The sequence below is a fragment of the Vidua macroura genome, chromosome 3, assembly GCF_024509145.1.
Source record: "Vidua macroura isolate BioBank_ID:100142 chromosome 3, ASM2450914v1, whole genome shotgun sequence".
Taxonomy (NCBI): Eukaryota; Metazoa; Chordata; class Aves; order Passeriformes; family Viduidae; genus Vidua; species Vidua macroura.
This window is the reverse complement of record NC_071573.1, coordinates 39,109,926-39,134,751: the sequence shown is the minus strand read 5'-3', so window position 1 is coordinate 39,134,751 and position 24,826 is coordinate 39,109,926. Positions and strand designations below refer to the sequence as shown.

The following is a 24,826-nucleotide window of genomic DNA, read 5'->3' as shown; positions in this document are numbered from 1 at the left end:
TTTCTGCATTCCCGCCGAAAATGCCCTCTCTTACCACAATAAAAGCAGCTTCCTTGTCCACTCTCCTTTTCTCTTCTCCCTTCTTCTACCTTCTGGCCCTTCGGCTTACTTCCCTGGAACTGACTAAGCGTTCCCCTCTGCCCTTCACGTACCACAGCCATCATCACTCTTGCTTGTTTCCTATGTCCTTCCTCCTCTCTCCGTACATACACTTTCTGAGCTTCCCGCAACAATTCATCCAGGCCTCTACCATGCCAATCCTCAATCTTTTGCAATTTTCTCCTAATATCAGGCCAGGCTCTGGCCACGAACTGGGTCTTTAACAACATCTGTCCTTCTGGAGTGTCAGGATTTACTCCAGAGTACAGCTGAAAAGATCTCCGGAGCCGTCCTAACCATTCCGTGGGGTCCTCATCTTTCTTTTGACTCTCACAAAAAGCTTTATTCACATTCTGCCCCTTAGGGACTGATTCTCTGATCCCCTGGATAAGAATTGTTCTTAAGTCTGCCATATGTGTCCTATGCAGGGGATCTTGCTTATCCCAATTAGGATGCTGTAAAGGCCATTTAGTATCTGCTTGGGGTCCTGCCTGATGGTCTCTATCCCAAATTCTCATACCAGCTGTCCTGATCATCCCTCGCTCCTCAGATGTGAATAAAATCCCCAGTATTGACTGCATTTCGTCCCACGTATACACGTTGGGCCCCAGAAACTGATCCACCCGCTCTGCAACTCCAAGGGGGTCTTCCAATAGATGTCCCATTTCTTTCTTGAACTCCCTCACATCTCCTGAATTAAGAGGTACCTCCACATAACCTATTCCCGGAATTCGGGCTGGTTGTCCCTGCTGACCAGCATTAGGATTAGGGATCATTCCCAAAACTACTTCCCTTAATGGATATAGAGCTTGCCTTTCCCTCTCGCTTTTCCCCCTTGTTAGGCTACGAGTAACACGACGATTTTCCTCAGGGACAGGTTCCAGGATTTCTACTTCCTGGTTTTCAAAATCCCCCCCTTGATCTAAATTGGGGTAGACTACTGGTGGTGCTGGTGGAGGTGGAGGAGGGGGAGGTATGTATGGTAGAGGGGGTGCAGTTAGAACCTCCTCAGGATTTTTATTTTTCTTTTTTTTTTTTTTTTCCCTGGGTGCTTAAGGCAAAAAGTTTTGCTCTTGTTTCCCCCACTATCCAGAGAGCAGCGTACTTGCTCTCTTCCATATCAAAAGGTTCTTTAGAATTTACATAAATGTTTAATGCCTGGCAAATCCAGTCCTCGAAGCTTCCAAACACTGGCCAAAATAAATTATCACCACGGATTTGTTTCCCTCCCCATACTTCCATACAATAATGTATCATTTTTGCCCTATCCTTCCCTTTTCTTGAAGGGTATTCATCCCAAGATTTTATTATTAAACCTAACGGACTGTCAGGTGGTATCTGGGGAAACTTTACTGGGGTCCCCGTCCCCATGGAATCAGAGGGCTTGCTTTTCCTCTGTCCCATCTTCCAGGACACCTTCACACACACACACACTCGCGGCCCCCTGTTCGTGGCCCAGCCCCTCTCGGGGTCTGGAAACCGCACTACTTGGAGGTCCACACTTGCCTCGTCCTAAAAGGACGTCTCATACGTTATGTCCTGGGATCCCAACCCCAACCGAGCGGATCCCACTTTTATACTCACACTGTCCTGCGTCTTCGCCCGGGCTTCGTGCACAAAGATTACGGGGTTACCGGTATCCCTTTTGCTTAATACCAAATTTAGGTTCGTCGGTAAGGGCCCGAGAAGGAAAAGCCTGCACCAGGGCCACTGAAAAAGCAGCGGGGCGCCTCCCTGATTAGGAATTCCTGCCCATTTGCCCTTATCCGAGTCACGGCACCAAATTTGTTATGGACAAATTCAATTGGGGAGGCTAATTATAGATAAATCAATTAACAAGAATTTATTAAGCAAGCGGTATTAAGCAAAAAAAACAGCGCTGGGCGGCCGGGGAGTCTCCACTCTGCCACGGCGCGCCTTCCCCCTTTGACCTTTTTATTTTTATAGTCCCCCCTTTTTTTTTTTCGGTTGACGTATTTTCTCTCGATGTACTCTGCGCCGGTGCAATTGGTTGCTAGGGGGTCCTTTTTCTCTCTGCCCTTGGTGGTCATAGGGATGAAGGCTCCTTATCTTCTTTGCCGGTTGTCCTTGGCCTAAAAGTTAGCTTGTATATAGTTAGTTACACAGTCTTCTGTGCTAGCTGCATTTGCACAATTCTTAAGCAGAATACTTGTTGTTTATCAAACCACCCCCCCCCCTTTTTTTTTCCTCTTTCTCTTCTCACAGTCTGAAATTCTCTATTCAGTTTAAATTCTTATTTTCTTTCAATGTTCGTTTTAATGAACAAAGACCTTTTTATTACACCACTATCCTCATGGATATCCCAGTGTCCACACTGGGAGAGGCTGAGGAGCTGCCACAGTAGACTTGGGACACGCATCATTTAACACGGCTTTTTGAAAGCGTGAAAACAAATTGTTTCCGAAATGAGTAGTTTTGGGAGTGGGTATTTTGGTGTGGTTTGTTGTTGTTGTTGTTGTTGTTGTTGTTGTTGTTGTTGTTGTTGGGGGTTTTTTGTGTGTTTTTTGTTTGTTTGTTTTTGTGGGGTTTTTTTGGGTTTTTTTGGTTTTTTTTGTTTTTGTTTTTGTTTTTTAAATTGGGTTGCTTTAAGGTGAGGTTTAAAGAGGGTTTTTCCCAGTTCTGTGGGAACGCCCTGCCCACATGCAAAATGGCGGCGGCGCTGAGGTGCTGAGGTACTGAGGCAGCGGCCGCCATGCCGCTTTCAGGCGGGAGCCGGCGGAGGCAGCGGCGAGGTAAGGGCGGGCCGGGGCCGGGAGCGCCGGGAATCATCCCCGTGTGATAAGTTAGAAAAGACTCTTTGTTCATCAAGACAGAAAGGAGAAGCCTTGTGTAGATAACAGAAAATCAAAGGAGAAGCCTTGTGTAAGATAACAGAAAACCAAAGGAGAAGCCTTGTGTAGATAACAGAAAACAGCCAGATAGAAACTAGCTAGTATGTTGATTACTTAAGCTGGTTGTGTAATTAGAACTTAGGTGCATATAACATATAACCTTATATGGAAAAGACCATTACAGGGCCGTGGACTTTCACCAAGGAAGAAGAGAGGAGCCTTCCTCAAACGACCACCAGAGAGTAGAAGAAGACCCCCTAGCAACAGAGGGCGCAAGCGCAGAGTACACCCAGAGATACCGCGGACACGGAAGAAAGAGAGTATAAAAAGACTGCGGGAAGAGGGAAACGGCGTGAGCCATTTGCGGAGCGGGGACTCCCCAGCTGCACCCAGCGCTGTTTGCTTGCCATCGCTCGCTGTAATCAGTAAATTTCTGATTGACTCTTGAAAGGCTGAACAAATTATTCGCCTCTATTTATAACAATCTGGTGCTGTGACTCGGATAAGGGCTATCCGTTGGAAGCTCCTCACGGGGAGGCGCCCTCGCTGCTTTGGCAGCGGGCCCTGCTCAGGAGTCTCCCCTCTGGGACCCTTAGCGACGAACCCAAATTCGGTGGCAAGCAAAGAATAGCCGGCAACCCCTTAATCTTTGTGCACGGAGTCCCGGGCGAAGACACAGGACTGTGTAAGTACCTTTCAGTGGTCCTTCGGGGCTACTGAGGTTGCTCCGTTCGGAAGGAACGGGGCCTGCTTGGTCGGGGTTGGGATCCCGGAGTGTAATGAGTGAGACGTCTCTGTGAGACGACGTGAGTGTGGACCTCATAGTAGTGCGTTTCCCACAACCGGTGACGGGCTGGGCCACGAATTGAGGGAAGCGTAGAGGTGTGTGTGTAAGAAGGCACTCTGGAAGATGGGACAGAGGAAAAGCAAGCCCTCTGGTCCCATGGGTAGGGGAAACCCTGTAAATCTTCCCCAAATTCCTCCAGATAGTCCATAAGGACTAATGATTAAAAATTGGGATGCCTTCCCCTCCAGGAAAGGATAAGGTGAAAATGGTGCACTACTGCATAGAGGTTTGGGGAGGGAAACAAATAAGAATGGACCATTTGTACTGGCCAGTGTTTGGCTCATTTGAGGATTAGATATGTCAGGCTCTAAGTATTTATGTGAGTTCTAAAGAGCCCTTGAACTTAGAGGAAAGCGAGTACGCCTCCCTCTAGATAATGGGGGAAACTCGCACTAAGTTGTTTGCACTTAGTACTAGGGAGAAGAAGAAAAGATTGAAAGAGGATACAGACCTACCCGATTCCACCCCTCCACCCTACATACCTCCTCCCCCTCCACCCCTACCTCCACATTCACCACCACATCCCTCTGCCCCGGTTCGGAGGGGGATGAGGTGAGAATGAGGTAAATGTTGAGCTCCAGGGGAATAACCAGCGGGTAACTAGAAGCCAGACTAGGAAAAGGCGGGAGGACCTCCCCAGCTGATAGCGCGGCTCGGGGAGGGAGAAATCGCGATTTCAATGTGTTGTGTGTTGTGTCCCGATTGCAGTGTGGTGTGCCCCAGTTTCGGTGTGGTGTGTCTGTTACATCCGGACGTGCGTGCTTGTGCCGGAGAGCGCATGCGCGGAGCAGTCAGCCACACTACCGGATGGAGCGGGTAGTGCGCATGCGTGGCACGGGCTGTCTCTGGCGAGCGGGGGGAGCGCGGCGCGGGGCTTAAGTCGGGGCTTGCAAAGTTGCTTTAGGCGCAGCCTAGCTGATAGCGCAGCGGGCGCGCGGGCACAAGCCGCGGTTTGAGAAGCTGCTTTGAACGCCGCTAGCTGACAGTGCAGCTAGTGGGAGCGTGGTACAAGTTGGGAGTTACAAGCACCGCTTACAAGCATCGCTGGTTCATAAAGGGCTTGCAAAAGTAGCCAGCGAACCCGGCTGGGCTAAGAGTCAAGTGTTTGTTGTGCGATAGCACTGCCCTTTAGTGTTAAAAGCTGTCACTGGGAGATTCTTTGCATTACGGGATTTGCTGTTCAGTTCTTGTTACAAGTGAGAGGCAATCTGCCCACAGTGGCTGCAGAATTCCAAGCCCGGCCCGAGAGAGTCCGGCCTCCTAGACAGGCTCTCCACAGGTAGTTTCAGCTTGAACCAAGTCAGTCTCTTCATCCATCAGGGGACTCGGTAGTCATAGAGCGGGAGGACGGAGGGAGAGAGTGTTCTTAACTGGGATATACCAAAGTTCAACAAGTTGCTATCTAGCCTTTGACTGGGAACAACCAGTTGAACGGGCGCTTAAGAACCCCTTGAGGTGGGGTCTGGAAGGGGTAATCCCCTGCTTCGTGTGTAGATTAACAACCTTTACTAAAAGCCAGACTGGCACACAGCTTGGGTTCTCCTCCGATGCTTGAAGTGTCAGAGGAGGTGGTATTGTATTTCATATAGATGGAGATCCACATGTCATGCATGTACCCCTGAATTGCCGAGATACTATAACCCAGGGGTTGAACAAGCAAGGTGTGAAATAGTGAATTTAAAAGCCACCTAGTCCCTGAAACCTGAGTCGTATTTAAAGAAGATTGAGAAAAGATAAAGGAGTGGCACAGCCTTAGCATTAAAAGGAAGAACTAAGGCAATTTTTTTTCTCCTTTTCTTTCCTCCCCAGTAGTTTAGATTGAACCCTTAGGAGTTTATAAATTTATGTGAGACAGGGTGAATAAAGGGAGAATGAATGTGTGTGAATGAGAAGCGGGCTGGTTACCCCAGACCTGCTAAGCAAGAGCAGTAGTCTCCCATGCTGCGTTTCCATCTTTTCGCGAGAAAAGCGGCCAGTAAAGAGACAAAGCGAGTGATAAAAAGAGTGAGAGAACCCCCCCTGGGTCTGGGTCTCAGAGAAAGAGTGGGACCCCTTGGTGGTGGTGGGGGGGAATAAAAGGTAATTAATTAGAAAAAAAAATTAATTAAAAGGTAAAAAGAAAGTTTTCTTGGCATAATCTATTGGGGAAAAATAAAAGGTAAAATGTGTGGGAGGAGCCCCTAAAAATTTTGCTGGATTGAGGGATAAGAATGCCCAAGAACATCCAAGATCAAACCTGCTGGATTGAGGGATTAATATTCCAAGAGCATCCAGGGTTGATTCAAATCTGCTGGATTGAGGGATTAATGTTCCAAGAGCATCCAGGGTTGATTCAAACTTGCTGGATTGAGGGATTAACATTCCGAGAGCACCCAGAATTAAGTTTGCTGGGTTGAGATATTAATATTCGAGAGCACCCAGAATTAAGTTTGCTGGGTTGAGATATTAATATTCGAGAGCACCCAGAATTGAATAAAAATTTTTGCCAATTTGAAGATAAATCTGAGAGGATCTGGAGTTGGGAACAACACAGCTAGATTGAGGGGTATCCAAGAACACTGGGACTGGCCAGGGAAACCTAAAAGTGTAATAAGTGTGTTGAAAAATAAAAGGTACCTTGTTGTTGTGATTGTTTTGTTGTGCATGAGAGTAAGTGAAAAATAAAGTTAAGTGAATGTGGATGAATAAAAGTATATGTATGCATCCTGCCCTGTTAGGCAGCCTCACTGTACTCCCCTAGTGTGACCGACAGACGCCGGTTACGATCCAATAGACAAAAGGACTACAGCTGACCATTGGAGAGTAACAAGCCAACCCAGAAACCTGAAGGTCACCTTGAAGAAAAGCTGACGGACTCAGTGTGGGTAATCCAGATAGACCAAGAAGGGGAACAGAAAAGATACACTTACCCCTTGGCTGATGATTATGGAGTAGTGTGTAAAGAAATACATTGTGATTGTTATCCTTTTGTGTGCTTTGTTTGTAAAACTTGCCAAGAACGGTGGTAGGTCCATTGCTACAAAGGAAAGCCACCTACTGAGATTTGCTCCAGCTGCTACAAGCTAGAGCAAGGATTAACAAGAATCATATTAGAGTTAGGGGAATTGGAGAATAAGTGGGTAAGGTTCAAATCAGAAGAGTGGTGGGAGGTTTACAGAAAAGGGGTTAACCCTGAGAATTCTTGTTTCCACCTGAATGAACCTGCCCCCTTTGTTGCCCATATTGTAAACCGGTGTTGTTGGAAAGAGCTGAAAGAAATCCCGTGTGACTCATCCCCAGTCAAGGATAAGAACTGGGAGCAGTATAAGGCTAGAAGGGGAAAAGGGAATGGATGCGCTGGAGAGTACCACTGCTGCCGAGAAGATGGTAATCCCCGTGGCTCGAAGCACCCGAGTCAGCGGGCGAGGCAGAGGGGAAAGAACCAAGCTCTTCCCAATCCCAAGTGGAATAATGCAGAGATACTCCAAATATTACCGACTGGGTATTGATAATCTCCCAAAAGGTACCGACTCAACCACCCCGGGTAGACGAAAAGGGCAACAAGCTAAAAGGGAAATGGTAGGAAATTATGAGTTAAGTGCAAAACCAGGACTCCATCCTCCTTGGCAAGTTATCGTTATTGTAATTCTGATTATGTTATTACCAGGAAGATATTCTCAATTTTCACATCAACCCTTTAAATAAATATTAACCCGAGTAGATAGGAAGAAAATTCAAACTCAGATATTGTCCAGATCTCCTAGTTTTACATTGTCATTATGCACATTGGCCCCCATCGAACCATGTTTCTATATGTGTCCAGCATCAGATCCAGGAAAGGGATATTGCAATTACCCCGGGGAATACTTCTGTGGGTATTGGGGCTGTGAAACAATAGCATCAGATTGGTCAGTAGAAAGAGATCAATGGCTTACTGTTTCTTAAAGACCCCACGGCTGTAAAGCTCCGCAGAAGGACTAGTCGGGCGGCATAGTCAATCAGAGGAATTGTCAATTTGTGTATCTAAATGTAACTAAACCATCAGATCCAAGATGGACAGTAGGACGAACATGGGGTTTTCGGTACATGGAACCCAGTAAGAAAGAGCCTATCCCACCAGATACCTGGCCAGTAGGCCCTAACCTGGTAATAGCCAAAGATAGAGAGCCAGGTTATGTTAAAATAATCAGTAATCAAAGTAACTCAAGAATGGAAAATTCAACTATTAATAACCAGACAATAATACCCACTAGTGAGGATTGTCGATTTAACACCCTTTAGAACCCACACCGGAGGATCCTGAAACTAATGAAACCTTAACCCTTAGCTTACAAGAACTAAAAAGGTTTGATGAACAAAATAAAGAAAAAGAAAAGGGGGGATTCTGATAAGTTAGAAAAGACTCTTTGTTCATCAAGACAGAAAGGAGAAGCCTTGTGTAGATAACAGAAAACAGCCGGACAGAAACTAAGCTAGTATGTTGATTACTTAAGCTGGTTGTGTAATTAGAACTTAGGTGCATATAACATATAACCTTATATGGAAAAGACCATTACAGGGCCGTGGACTTTCACCAAGGAAGAAGAGAGGAGCCTTCCTCAAACGACCACCAGAGAGTAGAAGAAGACCCCCTAGCAACAGAGGGCGCAAGCGCAGAGTACACCCAGAGATACCGCGGACACGGAAGAAAAAGAGTATAAAAAGACTGCGGGAAGGGGGAAACGGTGTGAGTCGTTGGCGGAGCGCTGACTCCCGGCTGCACCCAGCGCTGTTTGCTTGCCATCGCTTGCTGTAATCAATAAATTTCTGATTGACTCTCGAAAGGCTGAACAAATTATTCGCCTCAATTTTATAACACCAGATATCTGCGCACGGATAAAAATCTTGTGGCTGCATTTAAAATCCAGAAGATGATCCCGGCTGTGCCAGTGTAACAAGAAGCAACACGGCGCGGCGGTATTCCCAGAAGATGGTGAGCGTCGGTGCTGGGCCATCCTTGTATTCCTTGGGGGAAGAGCCTTTCCAGGGGTGTCCCGAAGGTAACGTGGTTAGGGAGAAATCCAAGTGCTCTGTGTTTCAGAAAAACCCCCCAGACTTTAGGACTTTTAGAGGAATTTGGCCAACAGTTTGCTGGAGGGAGAACGGAAATTCTCTGGAGCATAAATGGAGATTTTTCTGGAGCATAAATTGAGAGGGTTTTTTTGGGTGGTTTTTTTTGGTTTTTTTTTTTTAGCATAAATGGGGATTTTCCTGGAGAATAAATGGAGATTGGAGGTGTAAGTGGAGATTGATCCTGAACGATAAATAAGGATGCTTTGGAGCATAAATGGAGATTTTCAGGTGGATAAAACAGAAAATTTTCCAGCAGGTAAATGGAGATTATAAAAATAAACAGATATAAATATTTTTTTCAGAAATTCAGGCCAGTGTTGGGCTTTATTTTTTAAAGGAATTGTACCAATTCCAGTTGCACTGATTCCAATTCCTCATCAGGAACTCTGTAATTGAATTGAAATACAGTTTGAGTTTTGTATCGGTTCTGATGCAGTTAAAGTGTCTTTGCAAATAATCTCTTGGATTAATTATGCTTTCTGCAAATCTTGTGCTTGTGTGAACATTTTTAAACTATTTATTCCCAAACTGCCAAGGAAAAAACTGGAAAGAAGTTACAAACAAACCCATAAAATGAGGAGGAAATGGGGTTTTTGTTTAAATCCTTGGAGTGAGTGTTTTGGAGACTTAAGTATTTGGCAGCACTTTGGAAAACTAAAGATCAGCTTCCAAATGGGAACAGAAAATACAAATCTCAGGGGTTTTTTTCTGAAGGAAAGAATGGTGGGAATTGATGCATTTGTGGAAGATGCTTTGGTTGCTGGGGGGGGGGTTAATTCAGAAGGAGCTGAACTCAGAGATGATCTTGGAATTTATCTCTTCCATCGGGCTCTGTGTCAGATCCTAGTGTTAGAGGAGCTCCCATGGGAACGGGGATCAGGATCTTATCACAGATGGGAATCTTGCAAAGGAGCAGCAGGAAATTAGCACTTCATTGATTTCTCTAAGCACTGCACACAAATCAGGATTTCCTGCTGGAAAACACAGAGCCAGCAGATGGGCTGGAAGCTCCCTTGGATTTTGGAGCTGAACCTCAGGATCTGCACTGCTTCCATTGTGCTGGGGTTATGTCTCCACCTGGGAATAGTTGGCAGGTGTTGGGTTGGGAGTGTTGCAGAGATCCCTGCTGGCTGTCGGAATTACCCAGTAGGAATCTGGATGTGAGCAATCCTTTTTCAATAGAATTTAGGGAACACTCTTTTGCTCATATTCCCTCAATTTCCTGCTCCTGGGAAATGGTTTAGTTCAGGTGGTGGTGATCCAACAAAGGTCTTTTCCAATATCAGTGGTTCTACAATTCCACCTGTGAAGGGTGAACAAGGAATTAGGGCATGGAATTCCACTGGGCTTTCCCTGCCATACGTGAATGGAAAGATAGGAAAAATCATTCCAACATTTTTCTGTTTCTTCTGGCAGGATGGAGAAGAAGAAAATCCTGATGAAGTCCAAGGTTGCTGCTCCCAACCTCCTGAGGGCTCTGCATTCCCTGTACCAGCTTGGGCACCTCTGCGACGTGACAGTCCTCACCCAACACCTGGGAATTCAGGAGGAAATCCTGGCTCATAAAGCCGTCCTGGCAGCTTCCAGCAACTACTTCAAGGGGCTTTTCCTGCACCAAGAGATACTGGACACCCAGAAGTCCACGGTGACTTTGCAGGACATCTACACCGAGGAGTTCACCTCCTTCCTGGAGTTCCTGTACACAGCAGAGGTGGAGATCGAGGCGGGAAAACTCCAGAGGATGAAGGAAATAGCAGAAAGGCTGGAATGCAAAGATTTGCTTGATAGCTGTGAGGAAGTGAAAGCAGAGGGCAAGAAGGGCTTGGATTTGAGCCTCCACCTGAAAGGGCAGAGGGGTGAAAATAGGGGATCACAGTGGCCTTGTATCCAGCAAGAGGAAAACCTCAGGAACTCTTCCCAGGTCATGGCAATTCCCATGCAGAGGAAATTTTGGGATAGGCAGAAACATAAGGAGCTGCTGCCGGGCTATGAGCTCATTGGAGTCCAAGCAGGAGGCCTGGAGCAGGAGGCCACAGCTTTTCCAGCCCCAAAATCCAGGCCAGCAAAGCTGCCCAAGTGCAACAAGACACATTCCCCAACCAGACTGGGTGTAGATATCACCAGCCTGGAAAACAAGGATGGTCATTCCCTCTGCAGGGGGCAGGAGCAGAAGTGGGAATCCCAGGCATGTCGCTACAGTGACAAGGCCATCAGCTCCAAGTGCAGCCTAGCCGTGCACATCGGGACACACACCAGGGATGGGCCCTACCAGTGCCAGCACTGCCCCGCCAGCTTCACCCACAGGGCTGCCTACACCTCCCATCTCAGGTATGGCATTCCTGGGAATGTGCTTCCTTGGGATTCCAAGATAAATCATTCCTGGAGTCCTTCCTGCCTTAGTTCCAGAATTCCTTGGATCTGACTCGAAGCATGTTAAAATAGGGATTTTTCAGTTGGCCTTACAGTGCTGATGACTGGATTGAGGTCTCCTAGATGGGCAATTTAGGGAATTTCCCATTGGATTAAGGGGGACTTGTGCAACCAGATTTCTTTGGAATACTCAGATTTGGGGTTTTAAATAGGCATTTTGTGTCTCTATGTAGGCATTTAATCTCTATTTCCTTTAGTTTAAATCCATAATTTCATGGTCTGGGAGGAAAAGTTCATCCTACATTCCTGGTCAGGTGAAAAATACAGATCTTAATGAACTGAGGCATTTTAATTTTCTTTAATTATCTGGTCCAACTCTTCCCAAAATCTCCCTATTGTCAGGCATTCTAAACATGCTGGGAATTTCTTAAATGTGCAAGGAACAATTCAAAGGAAAGGACTCTTCCTCCACAGCCTGAATTGGGACAATTCAACAATTAATAAGTTTCAATTAAACTTAATGGAACTTGTCCTCCATTTTTAACAGGAAAATCCATGAGTCTGGGCAAGAGAGGAAACTCCTGCCTGTTTATTGGATGGTGGTTCCACCCACACATGGCCCAAACCCCACAAGCCATGACAAAGATCCCGATGAAGGGACTTGGGATGGGATACCAGAAACCTCATGTTGTGAGGAAGATGCCAGAAGTTCATCCATTGCTGAAGCAGAAAGGAGCAAGAGGAATCCCAGGAAGCTGAAGGAGGGAATGAAGATGGAGGTAGAATGAGTGTGAAGGGCAAGGAGCAGGGAAACTACGACACAGGATACTCGGAAGTTGAAGGAAGCAGGGACAACGAGGAGGAGGAGGAGGAGGAGGAGGATGAAGCCTCAACAGAGAAGAACAGCAAAGAACCTGAACCAGGGTTTAAACTAAAGAAAGCCAGTAAAAGTGTGGCCAACAAGAAATCCATCTATGTGATCCACTGCAACAAGTGCCAGGAGCAGTTTGTTTCCTGGAAAAAATACGTGGATCACTGCCGGGATGTGCACCAGAGCCTTCCTGGCAAGGCGTACCAGTGCGAGGTGTGCAGCAAGGCCTTCGCCAGCTACACCAGCTGGAAGGAGCACCGTGCCTGCATGCACAGTGAGGAGAGGAGATTCTCCTGCAGCCTCTGCCAGGCCACCTTCAAGAGGAAGCAGGATGTGAGGACTCACTCCATGCGGAAGCACGAGGGCAGGGCCAAGCAGCCACCGTGCTCCGTGTGCAGCAAGATCCTGAGCTCCTGCACAGCGCTGGTGTTCCACATGTGGACGCACACTGGCGAGAAGCCCTACGAGTGTGGCATGTGTCACTCCAGGTTTGCTCAGCCTTCCCAGCTCAAGATCCATACCAGGTCAGATTCCAGCCATGCCCATTCCTTGCCACTTAGAGCAGGAACACCAGGATATGGGGTTCAGTGGGATCTGTGATTAATTCCCTTATGCAAAGGCTTTGGCCCCATGTTGCATTTCCCATGGTCGGGATTTCAATATGGATACCCTCTTAAAACTTGCAAGGAATATCTGTCATTTGGGACAGGCTCTAAAATCCCACGATGGCCCTCAGTGATGAAGAGTGAGTCAGGGTTCCTGGAGAAACGGATCCTGAGCCGTGCTCGCTCTTGGAGCAAGGAATTGCCATGGGATTTTATCCTCCTGTGCAACTCCAAATCCATGCTACTCAGCTGGAGCTTCACAGGATGAGTTGCTCCCTGGTGGTGTCTGTGTAGATGTGCCCTCTCCCAGGAGAGGGTGAATCATCCCATGGAATTTCCCATCTTTCTCTGGAGATGACTGATGATAATTCTTTGTTCTGACAGCTCAAAATCAGGGATGATTTTGGACATCATTCTGTTTGGTTTGGAATAAGTTAAGACCAAACATTAGGCTCTGATTTTTCTGATTCTGTGTAATTTTCTGTCATTTTCCCTTCTTTCTCCTTTCCTATGGTCTAAGCTGTCTGGGAAAAAAAAAAGTGGATTTTTTAGGGCCTGAAAGTGAGGAAAAAGGTAAATTTTAAATGGGAATTTTGAATTTTAAAAGATCAATTTTAAATGGGAATTTTACTCCTGGAGTGTAGTACCTGTACCTGGAAACACTCCGTTTTCTGTGGGAGCAGAATTTCCTTTCCCCACTACATTTAAAATCCAAACATGGTTTCAAATCCAGTATTTTAGGGATCAAGATCTAATTAATCTTTGGGGTTTTCTCTCCATTAGATCCCACACTGGGGAGAAGCCCTACATTTGTGAGGACTGCGGCGCTTCCTTTGCTGACAGAGGAAAACTCACCAGCCACAAAAGGACACACACCGGTGGGAATGAAATATACCAGGTGGTTTTCCCATCTCTTTCCTGTTTTATTGCTGAGATATGAAATAACTACCCCCCCCCCTTTTTTTTTTGTAACTCATGGAAGAGTATCCAACCACCAGAATAGTAGATAGCAGTCATAGGGGTAGAAGGACTTTTAGCCTGGAGGAAAGGAGAGTCTGGAGGGACTTTCTTGCTTTCCACAATTCCCTGACAGGAGCCAGGGGGAATTTGGGCTCCACTCCCAAGGAACAAGTGATAGGATGAGAGGAATGTCCTCTAGTGGTGCCAGGGGAGATTCAGGTTGGCTATCAGGAAGAATTCCTTCATGGAAAGGGTTATCAGGCATTGGAATAGGTGGATGCTCAGGGGACAGCTGGATATGGCACTGGTTGCCGAGGTGGGGATTTGGCACAGGTTGGATTCTATGACCTTGGAGGTCTTTTCCAGCCTGGGTTCTGTGATTTGTAGGCTGACTCTGAAGGACAAAATTCCCCTGGGAGAATTCCCAATGTCCAGTTTCTCTTCCCTCAGGAGAGCGGCTCAGGAGATGTGACATGTGTGGGAAGCACTTTGCCACCAACGAGTACCTGAAGTGGCACAAGCGCTGTCACCTGGGAACCAAACCCTACAGGTGTGAGGTTTGTGGGAAAGCCTTCGGACTCAGAGCCTCCCTGGCCCAGCACAGCAACGTCCATGCAGGTAACTCCAAGGCTGGGAAAAGGAATAGTGGCTTTGTGGTACTTCCCACTGTGGATGTGGACATTCCATCTCATTGCTGAATTAGGGAATCCCAGAATCACTGAGGTTAGAAAAGAGCTCTGAGGTCATCGAGTCCAAGCTGTGCCCAATTCCCACTTTGTCACCAGCCCAGAGCACTGAGCACCACGTCCAGGCATTCCTTGGACACCTCCAAGGATGGAAATTACGTTGGGAAGCAGGCGTCGTCCTGACCCTGGCTAATGGGAGCGTTGCATGGTATGCTAGAAAACCGAGGTCTGGATTGTGCAGCTGAAGGAATTTGGAGTAGAGGATGGCTGTAGCCTTGGCAGGTATTGGGAAATATTTATCATGGAATGGTTGGGATTGGAAGGGACCTTAGGGGTCATCTCATTCCACCCCCTGCCATGGACACCTTCCACTCTCCCAGGCTGCTCCAAGTCCCATCCAGCCTTGGACACTTCCAGGGAAGGAGCTGAAGAGCCAGCTGTTCTCTGCTAAGTGCTCCTAACCCTGTGTTTGCTGGGATTGTTATTCCCAGAGACCCGTCCCTATTTCTGCGAGCAGTGTGGGAAGGCCTTCACACAGCAGGGAGCTCTGTGGCGGCACCAGCACATCCACACCGGAGAGAAGCCCTACAAATGTCGGGCCTGCGAGAGGACCTTCACCGACATGTCCACCCTGCGCCGACATGTGGCGGTAGGACATCCACAGGATCTTCCCCATCCTCCGTGCCACCTCCAGGGTGCCAATGTCACCCTGGCAGCGGGAATTTCCAGCCCTCGGAAGGGGCTGTGCTAGGGATGAGTTTCAGGGCAGTGTGGTGAGCGGCCATCTTAAAATCTGTTCCTGAACTTTGTGGGGTTTTGCTCCAACAGCACAGCAGCTCCCACTGCTGGCTGCCAATCCAGTCATCTCCAGCCTTAGGGGAAGAGTCATCATCCCTGGAAGTGACTGGATACAGCACTTCCTGATGGTCATCATCTCCGAGATCTTTTCCTCTAAAAGATTCCATGAAAGCATTTGAGGAAGGACTCAGGATTTTAGATTTTTTATGGATTAACTGCAGAGTCTTCAGTGCTTTAACCCTCATTCCAGCCTCATAACACGATGGTTTATCCAACTTTGTGCCGCACATTAACAGGAATTCACACATTCCCAGCGTTCTGCTGGAAAACACTGAGCTCGGCTCTTCCCAGAGACCTCCAGGTCCTGGAAGTGACAGCACAGACAGAACAGGAGGTTCCCTTCAAGCTCCAAGTCAATATTTTGCCTGTGTGCTGAAATTCCAGCTGATTTTGGAAGCATTCCATGGCAGCAGAGCCAGAAATTCAGCACAGATTGGCAAAAGAGCCTTGTTTGTGTTTGAGTTGAAACTTGGAGCGCAGGATCGTGGAGTTATCCCAAAACTTTTTGGATTTAGCTCTGGATGAAGCTAAATATTTGGCAGTTAAAAATCAGATCTAATTGTTTTCCTGTCCCACTCCCTTTTTTTTCCCCCAGATCCATGACCAGAATGCTCACTGGAGAAGCTTCTTAATTGACCTCACACAAAAAAAAGACCACAATTGGTCCAAAATAGAGACTTTAGTGGAAGCGCATCCAGGAGGAGATCCCATGCCGGAAATTTGGTCAGTTGACCACGGGAAACTTTATAAACCAGGAAGTGCTAAAGCAGCAGCAGCTCACGTGACACCTGGGCTTGGGGACACCGGGAACACTGACTCCTCCCTTTTGTACTTATAAAAGTCAGTTTTAGACCTAAAATGGGCGGTTGGAGGCAGAATGGTGGGTGTTATCCTTTGGAATGCAGGGAATCATTCCCGATGGTCACTGCAGCTGCCTCGGGAGCTGCATTGCAGGTGGTAAAGGTGTAATTCCTCATGAGGGTATTTATTCCACTGAAATGTTTGCATTTGTCCAGAGGTTTATTTTTCACAAAGCTGTGGGAGCATCCCATTTGGAATGGGCAGGGTGGGGTGTGTGTTTATACAAACACGGTGCGATGCCGCCGCTGTATATCACCCATTCCTCCTTTAATAAAGCTGCCAGTGTCGCCCAGCCCGTCCCTCCTTCATTCGCCCGGATTTCCCAGGGGAAAACGCCGGGCTTTGGTAATGCCAAAGCCGGGGGCGGGATAGGCCGCGTTGCCTAGCAACTCCCGGCTCGCTTCGTGACGTCACGCCCGGCGCGCCTCCGCCGGGGTCGTGGCGCGTCAGCGCTTCCGGCCGCGCCCGGGGCTGAGCGGGAGCAGCGGCCGGGTACGGGCCGGGAATAAACCGGGAGCGGGCTGGCAGCCGTGAGTGCGGGGGCCATGGCGGGCTAGCCCCGCCCGCCTTCTTTTTCTCCTCTCTTTACCCCTTATTCCCCCCCTCTCCTCCTCTTTCCCCCCGTTCTTTTCCCCTCCCTTTTCTTCACCCACCCTTCCCCCCTTTCCTCTCCCCTTTTCCCCCACCTCATCATTCCCATGTGATCCAGGGTCCTCTGCAAATGGGATTGGAAGTGGGCACTGTGGGGTTCTCCATGACTTCAGCAGCAGCCGCCTGGGAATCCTCTCCACATTCCCCTTTGGGCCGGAGCTTTTTGCCTCTTGCCAGCCAGTTTTGCCTCTGGAAGGGGAAATGAGAAATGGACATTACTGAGAAATGGACAGTGCTCAAATGGAATTAGAGGAGTAATTGTGAAATAACACGAGAAGTAGTTAAAAATCACATTTTATTGGGGTAAAAAAGTGGCATTTTGGTATTGCTGATTGTTTATAAAGCATTGGGTGAGACATCACCTAATTCCCAGGACATGGAAAGTAATTCCTCAGATTCCAGTAGTAACAGGGTTAGACTCAACAGATTTCTCAGAGCACCTTTAAATCCATAGAAACCTGCTTTGTTCTGGGATTAGATGTTTGGGAAAGCACCTCAAAAGTTCCACTCTTTTACAAGCTTTGGAGCAGCTTCAGACATTTCCGAGAAACAGGGGCCGATGGAAAGTTGGAAATGGGCCTTCAGAATGTGCAGGCTGTGAGTCCATTTTTAGGAACTCCCATCATTTGTGGGATTTTCAGTGTGTGAATATGATTATCCATCACATAAGAGCTTGGAAATTTATGTTGACAGCATTTTCAGGTGAGTTTTTAGGACAGCAGTTAACTTTTGCTTAATCTTGCCTTCCTTTTATTATTGCCTGGTGAGGCCAGGGATCATTCCTTAATTCCAGGTTCCTTAATTTGGATCCAGCTCTGTTTGCTCCATCCCTATCCCAGCTTCTGATAGCCCAGAGGGTTCCATGGAAAATTAGGGTTGGGATTTAAGCTCAGATTCACTTCATGGTTTTCTTGGGGTGCTGGAGATCAGTCCGAGGTTGGATTAAATGATCTTGGAGCTCCTCCCAACCCCAGCCGCTGCAAACCTGTGGAATTCTGCTGGCTGATGTGGGATCTCGTTAGCAGGGAGAACAAAGATGGAAAGCAACCCCGTTCTGCTGGAATCCAAGTCCTCCCCGATCAACCTGCTGAACGAGATGCAGCAGCTGCGGCTGCTGGGCCACCTGTGCGACGTCACGGTCAGCGTGGAGTACCAGGGCGTCCGCGCCGAGTTCCCGGCACACAAGGCCGTGCTGGCTGCCACCAGCAAGTTCTTCAAGGAGGTTTTCCTCAACGAGAAACCTGTGGATGGCCCCCACAGCAACGTGTTCCTCAACGAGGTGCAGGTGGCAGATTTCGCCTCCTTTCTGGAGTTTGTGTACACAGCGCGTGTGGAGGTGGAGGAGGACAGGGTGCAGCGCATGCTTGAGATCGCTGAGAAGCTCAAGTGCCTGGATCTCTCTGAGACTTGCTTCCAGCTGAAGAAGCAGATGCTGGAATCTGTGCTGCTGGAGCTGCAGAGCTTCTCAGAGTCACAGAATTCCGAGGAGGAAAGTGCCGCCTGCCCGAGCACTGTGCTGACAGCAAAGGCCGAGCGGGACTCTCCGGATTGTACTGTAGCTGTGCCTGGCCATGGAGCATCTCCTGAGGGGCTTGCTGCCAAGTCCAAGGAGAAGATGGACAAAAAGAAGGAAGTGCTGAAGGCTCCTTATGCCAAGATCCGCAGAGCGAGCGGGCGGCTGGCCGGCAGGAAGGTGTTTGTGGAGATCCCGAAGAAAAAATACACCCGGAGGCTGCAGGAGCAGCAGCGGAACGCCGAGGAGGAAAAGCAGCCCAAGGGCAAGGAGGGAGAGCAGGAGCAGGAGGAGAACTCGGGCAAACCTGAGGGGACCTCCCCGGAAAACCTTCCCAAAGGCGAGGTGGACAAAAAGAAGCGCAGCGGCACCTTCAAGTGCGGCACGTGCCAGAAGGAGTTCCTTTACGAGAAGAGTTTCCTGAAGCACATCCAGCAGAGCCACGGGATCACCTCAGCGCTGGAGTTCCGCTGCGAGACGTGCGCGCAGACCTTCGCCAACCGCTGCAACCTGCGCAGCCACCAGCGGCACGTGCACAGCAGCGAGCGCCGCTTCCCCTGTGAGCTCTGCGCCAAGCGCTTCAAGAGGAAGAAGGACGTCAAGAGGCATGTCCTGCAGGTGCACGAGGGTGGCGGGGAGCGCCACCAGTGCCACCAGTGCGGCAAGGGGCTCAGCTCCAGGACGGCCCTGCGGCTCCACGAGAGAACACACACGGGACACAAGCCCTACGGCTGCCCGGAGTGCGAGGCCAAGTTCTCCCAGCCTTCGGCACTGAAAACCCACATGAGGTAGGAGCGGCTTTCCCTGGACTCCAGGTGCAGCCCTCAGGGCCTGCTAAATCCCTGGTTTCTCTTCATATGGGGTGCAGCCTTCAGGGCCTCCCAAATCCCTGTTTTTTCTTTCACAGCTTCCCAAATCCCTGTTTTCTCCTCATATGGGGTGCAGCCCTCGGGGCCTCCCAAATCCCAGTTTTCATATGGAGTGCAGCCCTCGGGGCCTCCCAAATCCCAGTTTTCATATGGAGTGCAGCCCTCAGATCCCAAATCCCTGTTTTCTCCTCGAATGGGGTCCAGTCCTCAGGGCCTCCCAAGTCCCTGTTTTCTCCTCATATCCCGCATGGGCCAGGCCTGTGCTGTGGGGAAATCCAGGTGGGATTCCTCCAGCACATCCTTCGACTCGATACAAAGACAATGTGGAAATATTTGGGAACGATTTGGCATGATTTTCAATGGGAAAATGATGGATTTAGGTGTGAAATAGGGAAAACAATGGATCTGGGAATAGGAGGAGGTGGCATGTCACTGATGTCACCCACACGGAGCTGATCCAGCACATGCTGGGTTTTATCTGTCCCAGGGTGTTTTAATCAGGGAAAAAAATAATCTCTGTGGGGTTTTAACGTGATTTTGTCAGTATTTTATCTACGTCAGGGCATTTTGATAAGGGAAAAATCAATCCTGAGGGGTTTTAGCCTGATTTTATCAATTTTATCTTTCTGATGGCATTTTTATCAGGGCAGAAGTAGACTGAGGGATTTAACCTAATTTTTTTTATCTGTCTCTGGGCAGAACCCTTTTCATGAGGGCAAAAATAATTTCTGAGGGACTTTAACCTGATTTTTCAGTTATTTCATGTGTCTCAGAGCAGACATTTTGATCAGGGCAAAAAATCCATTCTGAGGGGTTGCGTCTGATTTTATCAGTTTTATTTTTTTGAAGGTATTTTTATCAGGGCAGAAATTAACTCTGAGGGGCTTGAACCTGATTTTATCAGTCATTTTACCTTGTCTCATGATAGAGACCATTTTATCAGAGTAAAAATCTTCTCTGAGGGGTTTAACCTGATTTTATCACTTATTTTATCTGTCTTCTGCCAGAGACATTTTTATGAGGGAAAAAAATCCTCTCTGAGGGTTTAAACCTGATTTTTTTTTCCATTCTCAGAGCCTTTTCAGGAATTTTGGACACTGGAAACTCAATGCTGCCTTAATTTGGGTGTGGTGGCAGCCGGTGGTGGGGATTTCTCCTCCCTGGGGATGTGTTCTGCCACGTGGATGTGCCTTTCCAGGAAAAGCAGCCATCCCAACGCCCTGAGAAGCTTCCCTTCACGTCCCAAAGGATTTGGTGCCACGACCTGGAGAGAATTTTCGGAATTTGGCTGCATTTCACCTTGAAAATTTTGCTTTTACCGTAACATTTTTGGGTGTGGGTGTTGATCCAGCAGTAAGGATCAATGGGAATGAGGGAAAGGCTCATCCTGGAGTTTGAACATTCCTTTTTCCTTGCAGGATCCACACGGGGGAGAAGCCCTTTGTGTGTGATGAGTGTGGGGCCCGCTTCACGCAAAACCACATGCTCATCTACCACAGGCGCTGCCACACAGGTGAGGCTGGAAAACTGGGAAAATCCAATCCCAGACATTCCAGTGAAAATGTTGCCTTCAGAAAATGCTTGTTGTTCACATTTTTATGGATAAAATGAGATATTGTCGTCTCTTAGGTGGGATTTGCCTGAGAAAGGTTTCCAAGGATATCCTGTGATTTGAAGCTGAGGGAGGGTTGATTTAAATTGGATTTTGGGAAGAAATTCCTCCCTGTGAGAGTGGTGAAGCCCTGGAACCATTTTCCTAAAGAAGCTTTGGATTCCCCATCCCTGGAATTGTTCCAGGCCAGGTTGGAAGTGGCTTGGAGCAGCCTGGGATAGGGGAAGGTGTCCCTGCCCATGGAATGGTTTGGAACTGGGTGACCTTTAAGTGTCACAGTGAGAACATGCTCCGGAATTTCTGTGGGATATTTAAGAGCATTCCCAAAGCTCTGCTTGTTTAGTCCTGCTTTTCCCCCTCTTTTAGGGGAAAGGCCTTTCATGTGTGAAACCTGTGGGAAGAGCTTTGCCTCCAAGGAATACTTGAAACACCACAACCGGATCCACACGGGATCCAAGCCCTTCAAATGTGACGTTTGCTTCCGGACCTTTGCCCAGAGGAATTCCCTGTACCAGCACATCAAAGTCCACACAGGTAAGATGTCCCCCTTTTCTTTAATACACGTGTAGGATGTTCTCCTTTTCTTGGATACACCCTCCTCACCACTGCAATATTCCAGCAAGGAATTCTCAGCCAGGATTTTCCCCATGTGCACTGCTTGATGTGTCATGTTCTCCCCTTCTCCCACTAGTCCTGAGTGACAGCAATTCCCTGGAATGCATCCACAGGCTGTGGAGATACCTTAATAAGCTGCCAGGATTATTGGTGATAGAAAGCTCTGGTATAGCTCCGAAGGTTTATTGTGGGAACAAGGAAAATGGGTGTTGCTGCAGGCCCCCAGCTGGGTAATAATTGACTCCATGATTGCAGAAGGCTGATCAATTGTTTTATTATATCATCTTATACTATATTATACTATAGTTGTTAAGAGACTCAGTAACCCTTACAGCCAGTCCGATCCAGCTTTGACCTAATTGGTCAATCCACCCAAACACCATCCAGTGTCCAATTAAGAAATCACCCTTTGGTAAACAAATCTCCATGACACATTCCACATGCGCACAACAGCAGGTGCAACAAGTGGAGATAAGAATTGTTTCTCATTCTTTTCTCTGATTTTTCTCACAGCCTTCCCTGGGAAAATGCCTGGGAAAGTCTGTGCCTGCTCTCTGTGGCCAGAGAGCTGCTGCCACAAATGGGATCTCTTTCCAAACAGGGAGTTTGTGGTGCCTTCAGAGTGATCCCGGGACTGGGGGTGGCTCAGGAGTTCTTGCCCAGAGAAAAGTGAATAAGGGGGAGCAATACTTGGATTCTGGGCAGGACTTAGGTCTCTAATGGAAAATCCATGAAAAAACAGAGTGGCAACACATCTTTATGGGGCTGGGAGGAACTTGTTGCCTCCAGATGGGTCGCAATGTGACATTTGTGCCACCAGGATATTTTCCCTGACCATTCCCTGTCAGCCAGGGATTACTGGGCATTCCTGAGGCACAGCAGCTCTGCTCTGCCCGCATTCTCAGTCTGTCTCCCATGCCACGTTCCCAGGGGAGCGGCCGTACTGTTGTGACCAGTGTGGGAAGCAGTTCACGCAGCTGAACGCGCTCCAGCGGCACCACCGCATCCACACCGGCGAGAAGCCCTTCATGTGCAGCGCCTGCGGCAGGACCTTCACCGACAAATCCACACTGCGCCGGCACACCTCGGTATGATCCCACAGTCTGGCGCGCCAGCAGCACCTTCTGGTGGTGGGCAGCTCAGCGCCACCATGCCTCCTCGGAGCCACGTTCCATGGACTCACGGGGTCAAGCCCAGAGCAGACTTACAGTTCAAACTGATGGAAGTTGGGGTTAGGTGGGATGTTGGGAAGGAATTCTTCCGTGGGAAGTTGGGAAGGCCCTGGCACAGTTTTCCCAGAGAGCCTGTGGGTGTTGCATTCCTGGAATTGTTCAAATCCAGGTTGGACAGGGCTTGGAGCAACCTGAGACAGGGGAAGATGTCCCTGTCTATGGCAGGGGTTGGGACTGGATCATCTTTACGGTCCAGTCTTCCAATCCAAACCATTCCATGACTCCATAACAAAAACCTGTTCTACCAGCATCAAATACAAGCTTGATCCAAACTTTCCCTTGTCATCCTGTATCCAACCTTCTCTATCCTGGTTACTCCTTTGCAGATCCATGATAAAAACACCCCCTGGAAGTCCTTCCTCGTCATCGTGAAAGGAGCCGCAAAGAATGACGAGGGGCACAAAACGGAGTTTCCTGATGAAGAATACGAGGTGTCCCCCAAAATCCCAGAGAAGCTGCTCTCCTTCCCAGAGAACAGCCCCTACCAGAGCCTGGCAGCAGTCCTGGGAAGTAGGAATTCCAGCACGGACTGTAAGGCCTCTGGAGCACAGGAGTCCCTGCTGGGAGAACTCACCGTGCTCCACACACAGACAGACGCTGGGCAGCCCCAGCTCCATGCCCTGGTGAACGTGGAATGATTTGGGATTGCCTCCTGCTCCTTAGGCTGCACCCTTTGTACAGTCTTTGGCCTGAGTGAGGCTGGTAGTGGGAAGCTGGGAAAGAGTGGATTTCCAGCTTTCCTCTAGAAATTCCTTCCCCAGCTCCATCTCCTGATGGTCAGGCAGGGTGGCACCACACTAGGGAATTTGTAGGAATTGATCCCCTGGGAATTCAGGGGGTGGCTGAGGTACCTTGGTGGTGCAGGTTTGTTTTCCAGGGAATTCAATGCCACATGGGCAATCAGGAGAACCGATGTTTCTCTATGACATTTGCTGCATTTTCCCCAGTGGAATTTCATCCAGGACAAGTCTGGCTAAATTTGTTTTTCAGGAAATGTTGGTTTCTCTCTGCTTTTGCCAAAGATCCCAACGAGTGGGAGCAGCTTTGGAGTTTCATTCCAGGAGTTTGGAGTCTCTAAGCAGCAAAAAGGGGCAGGTGGCAGCCAAGTGCTACTTCCTTGGTTTTACAATTGTATGGAAACTGGAGCAGTCTGGCACTTGGATCCTGTCACTTCTCACCTTCCAGCTGCTCCAGCTCCCATGGAATTGGGCACTTAGGAGACCAAAACATCTCCTAGAATAAAGTGTGAAAAGGAGCTGTGCTGGAAGGGGCTCAGTTCAGAGGCTTTTCCTGCTCCATTTTAGTGGAATAGAATTTGGGGGGTTTCCCTTGGGCAGGGAAGGAGCCTTGTCTAGCTGGGCTTACTCCTGTTTTTTCGCAACAGCAGCTCACTGCTATGGTTTAATGCTTCAAACCTCGTGATGGGCTTTCCAGTGTAAAAACCCACAGCTTTTCCCATTCTTTTTCCCATTTCTTTGCCTGTTCCTGTAGTATTCCCACAGCAATTCCTCAGCTGAAGCTGTGAGCAGAACTTTGGGAAAGGTAAGCACAATCCAGCCTGGTGAGATCCAGCAATAAAGATACTCCCCCCACCTGTGGCACAGAGCTATTTTTTGGGATAAAGGGATGGCAGAGGTGTTCTCATGGAATTCTAAGCTAGAAAAAAGGGAATTTTTGTACCAGAGGGCATTTCCAAGAGGTTATATTTGAGATATTTATTCCTGCTGGAGCTCAGTTATTCCCAATGGAAGGAAAGGGTTTGTAGATATATTTAACGGCTGAGCACTTGGATCTGGAGCGGGGAATGTTTTGTACTCTGAGAACATATGGAAGTGAATTACTTGTTTGAGCTGTTCCTATTAAAATACGGAATATGGACACCTCCCAGTGACTCAGTCATATCCAGTGGGACCCTTTGGGATTTTGACAGGCTCGGAAAGTTCACCTGGAGAAGGTTTGATTCCCTGGAAACCTCAGAAGGGGCCTACAAGGAAAAGTGGGAGGGATTCTTCATCAGGAATTACAGAGACAGGACAAGAGGGAGGGAATGGCTTCCCAGTGACAAAGGGGGAATTTAGGTGGGTTATTGGGAAGGAATTCTTCCCTGTGAGGGTGAGGAGGTCCTGGAAGAGTTTTCCCAGATAATCTGTGGTTGGCCCATCCCTGGAAGTATTCAAGGGGCCTGGAGCAAGCTGAGATAGTGGAAGGCATCCCTGGAAGAGGATGAGCTTTAA

The 24,826-nt window shown here is 48.3% G+C and overlaps 2 protein-coding genes across 4 annotated transcripts; both read left to right on the top strand.

Annotated features, from left to right (window-relative positions):
* The first annotated feature begins 11,962 nt into the window (after nt 1-11,962).
* On the top strand, nt 11,963-16,409 carry LOC128804884 (GDNF-inducible zinc finger protein 1-like). The gene is made up of 5 exons (XM_053973177.1): nt 11,963-12,654; nt 13,519-13,613; nt 14,146-14,313; nt 14,873-15,030; nt 15,835-16,409. Exons 1-5 carry the CDS (start codon nt 12,044-12,046, stop codon nt 16,075-16,077), a joined length of 1,275 nt encoding a protein of 424 aa, XP_053829152.1. The 5' UTR covers nt 11,963-12,043; the 3' UTR covers nt 16,078-16,409.
* Nucleotides 15,938-24,475, top strand: LOC128804883 (GDNF-inducible zinc finger protein 1-like). 3 transcript variants are annotated; one of them, XM_053973176.1, is made up of 6 exons: nt 15,938-15,962; nt 17,774-19,052; nt 20,552-20,646; nt 21,112-21,279; nt 22,291-22,448; nt 22,919-24,475. In XM_053973176.1, exons 2-6 carry the CDS (start codon nt 17,788-17,790, stop codon nt 23,228-23,230), a joined length of 1,998 nt encoding a protein of 665 aa, XP_053829151.1. In that variant the 5' UTR covers nt 15,938-15,962; nt 17,774-17,787; the 3' UTR covers nt 23,231-24,475. The 3 variants fall into 3 exon arrangements, with proteins under 3 accessions (XP_053829151.1, XP_053829148.1, XP_053829150.1); XM_053973173.1 differs by lacking the exon at nt 15,938-15,962 and adding an exon at nt 16,541-16,630 and having other exon boundaries at nt 17,777-19,052; XM_053973175.1 differs by lacking the exon at nt 15,938-15,962 and adding an exon at nt 16,568-16,630.
* The last annotated feature ends 351 nt before the right edge of the window (nt 24,476-24,826 follow it).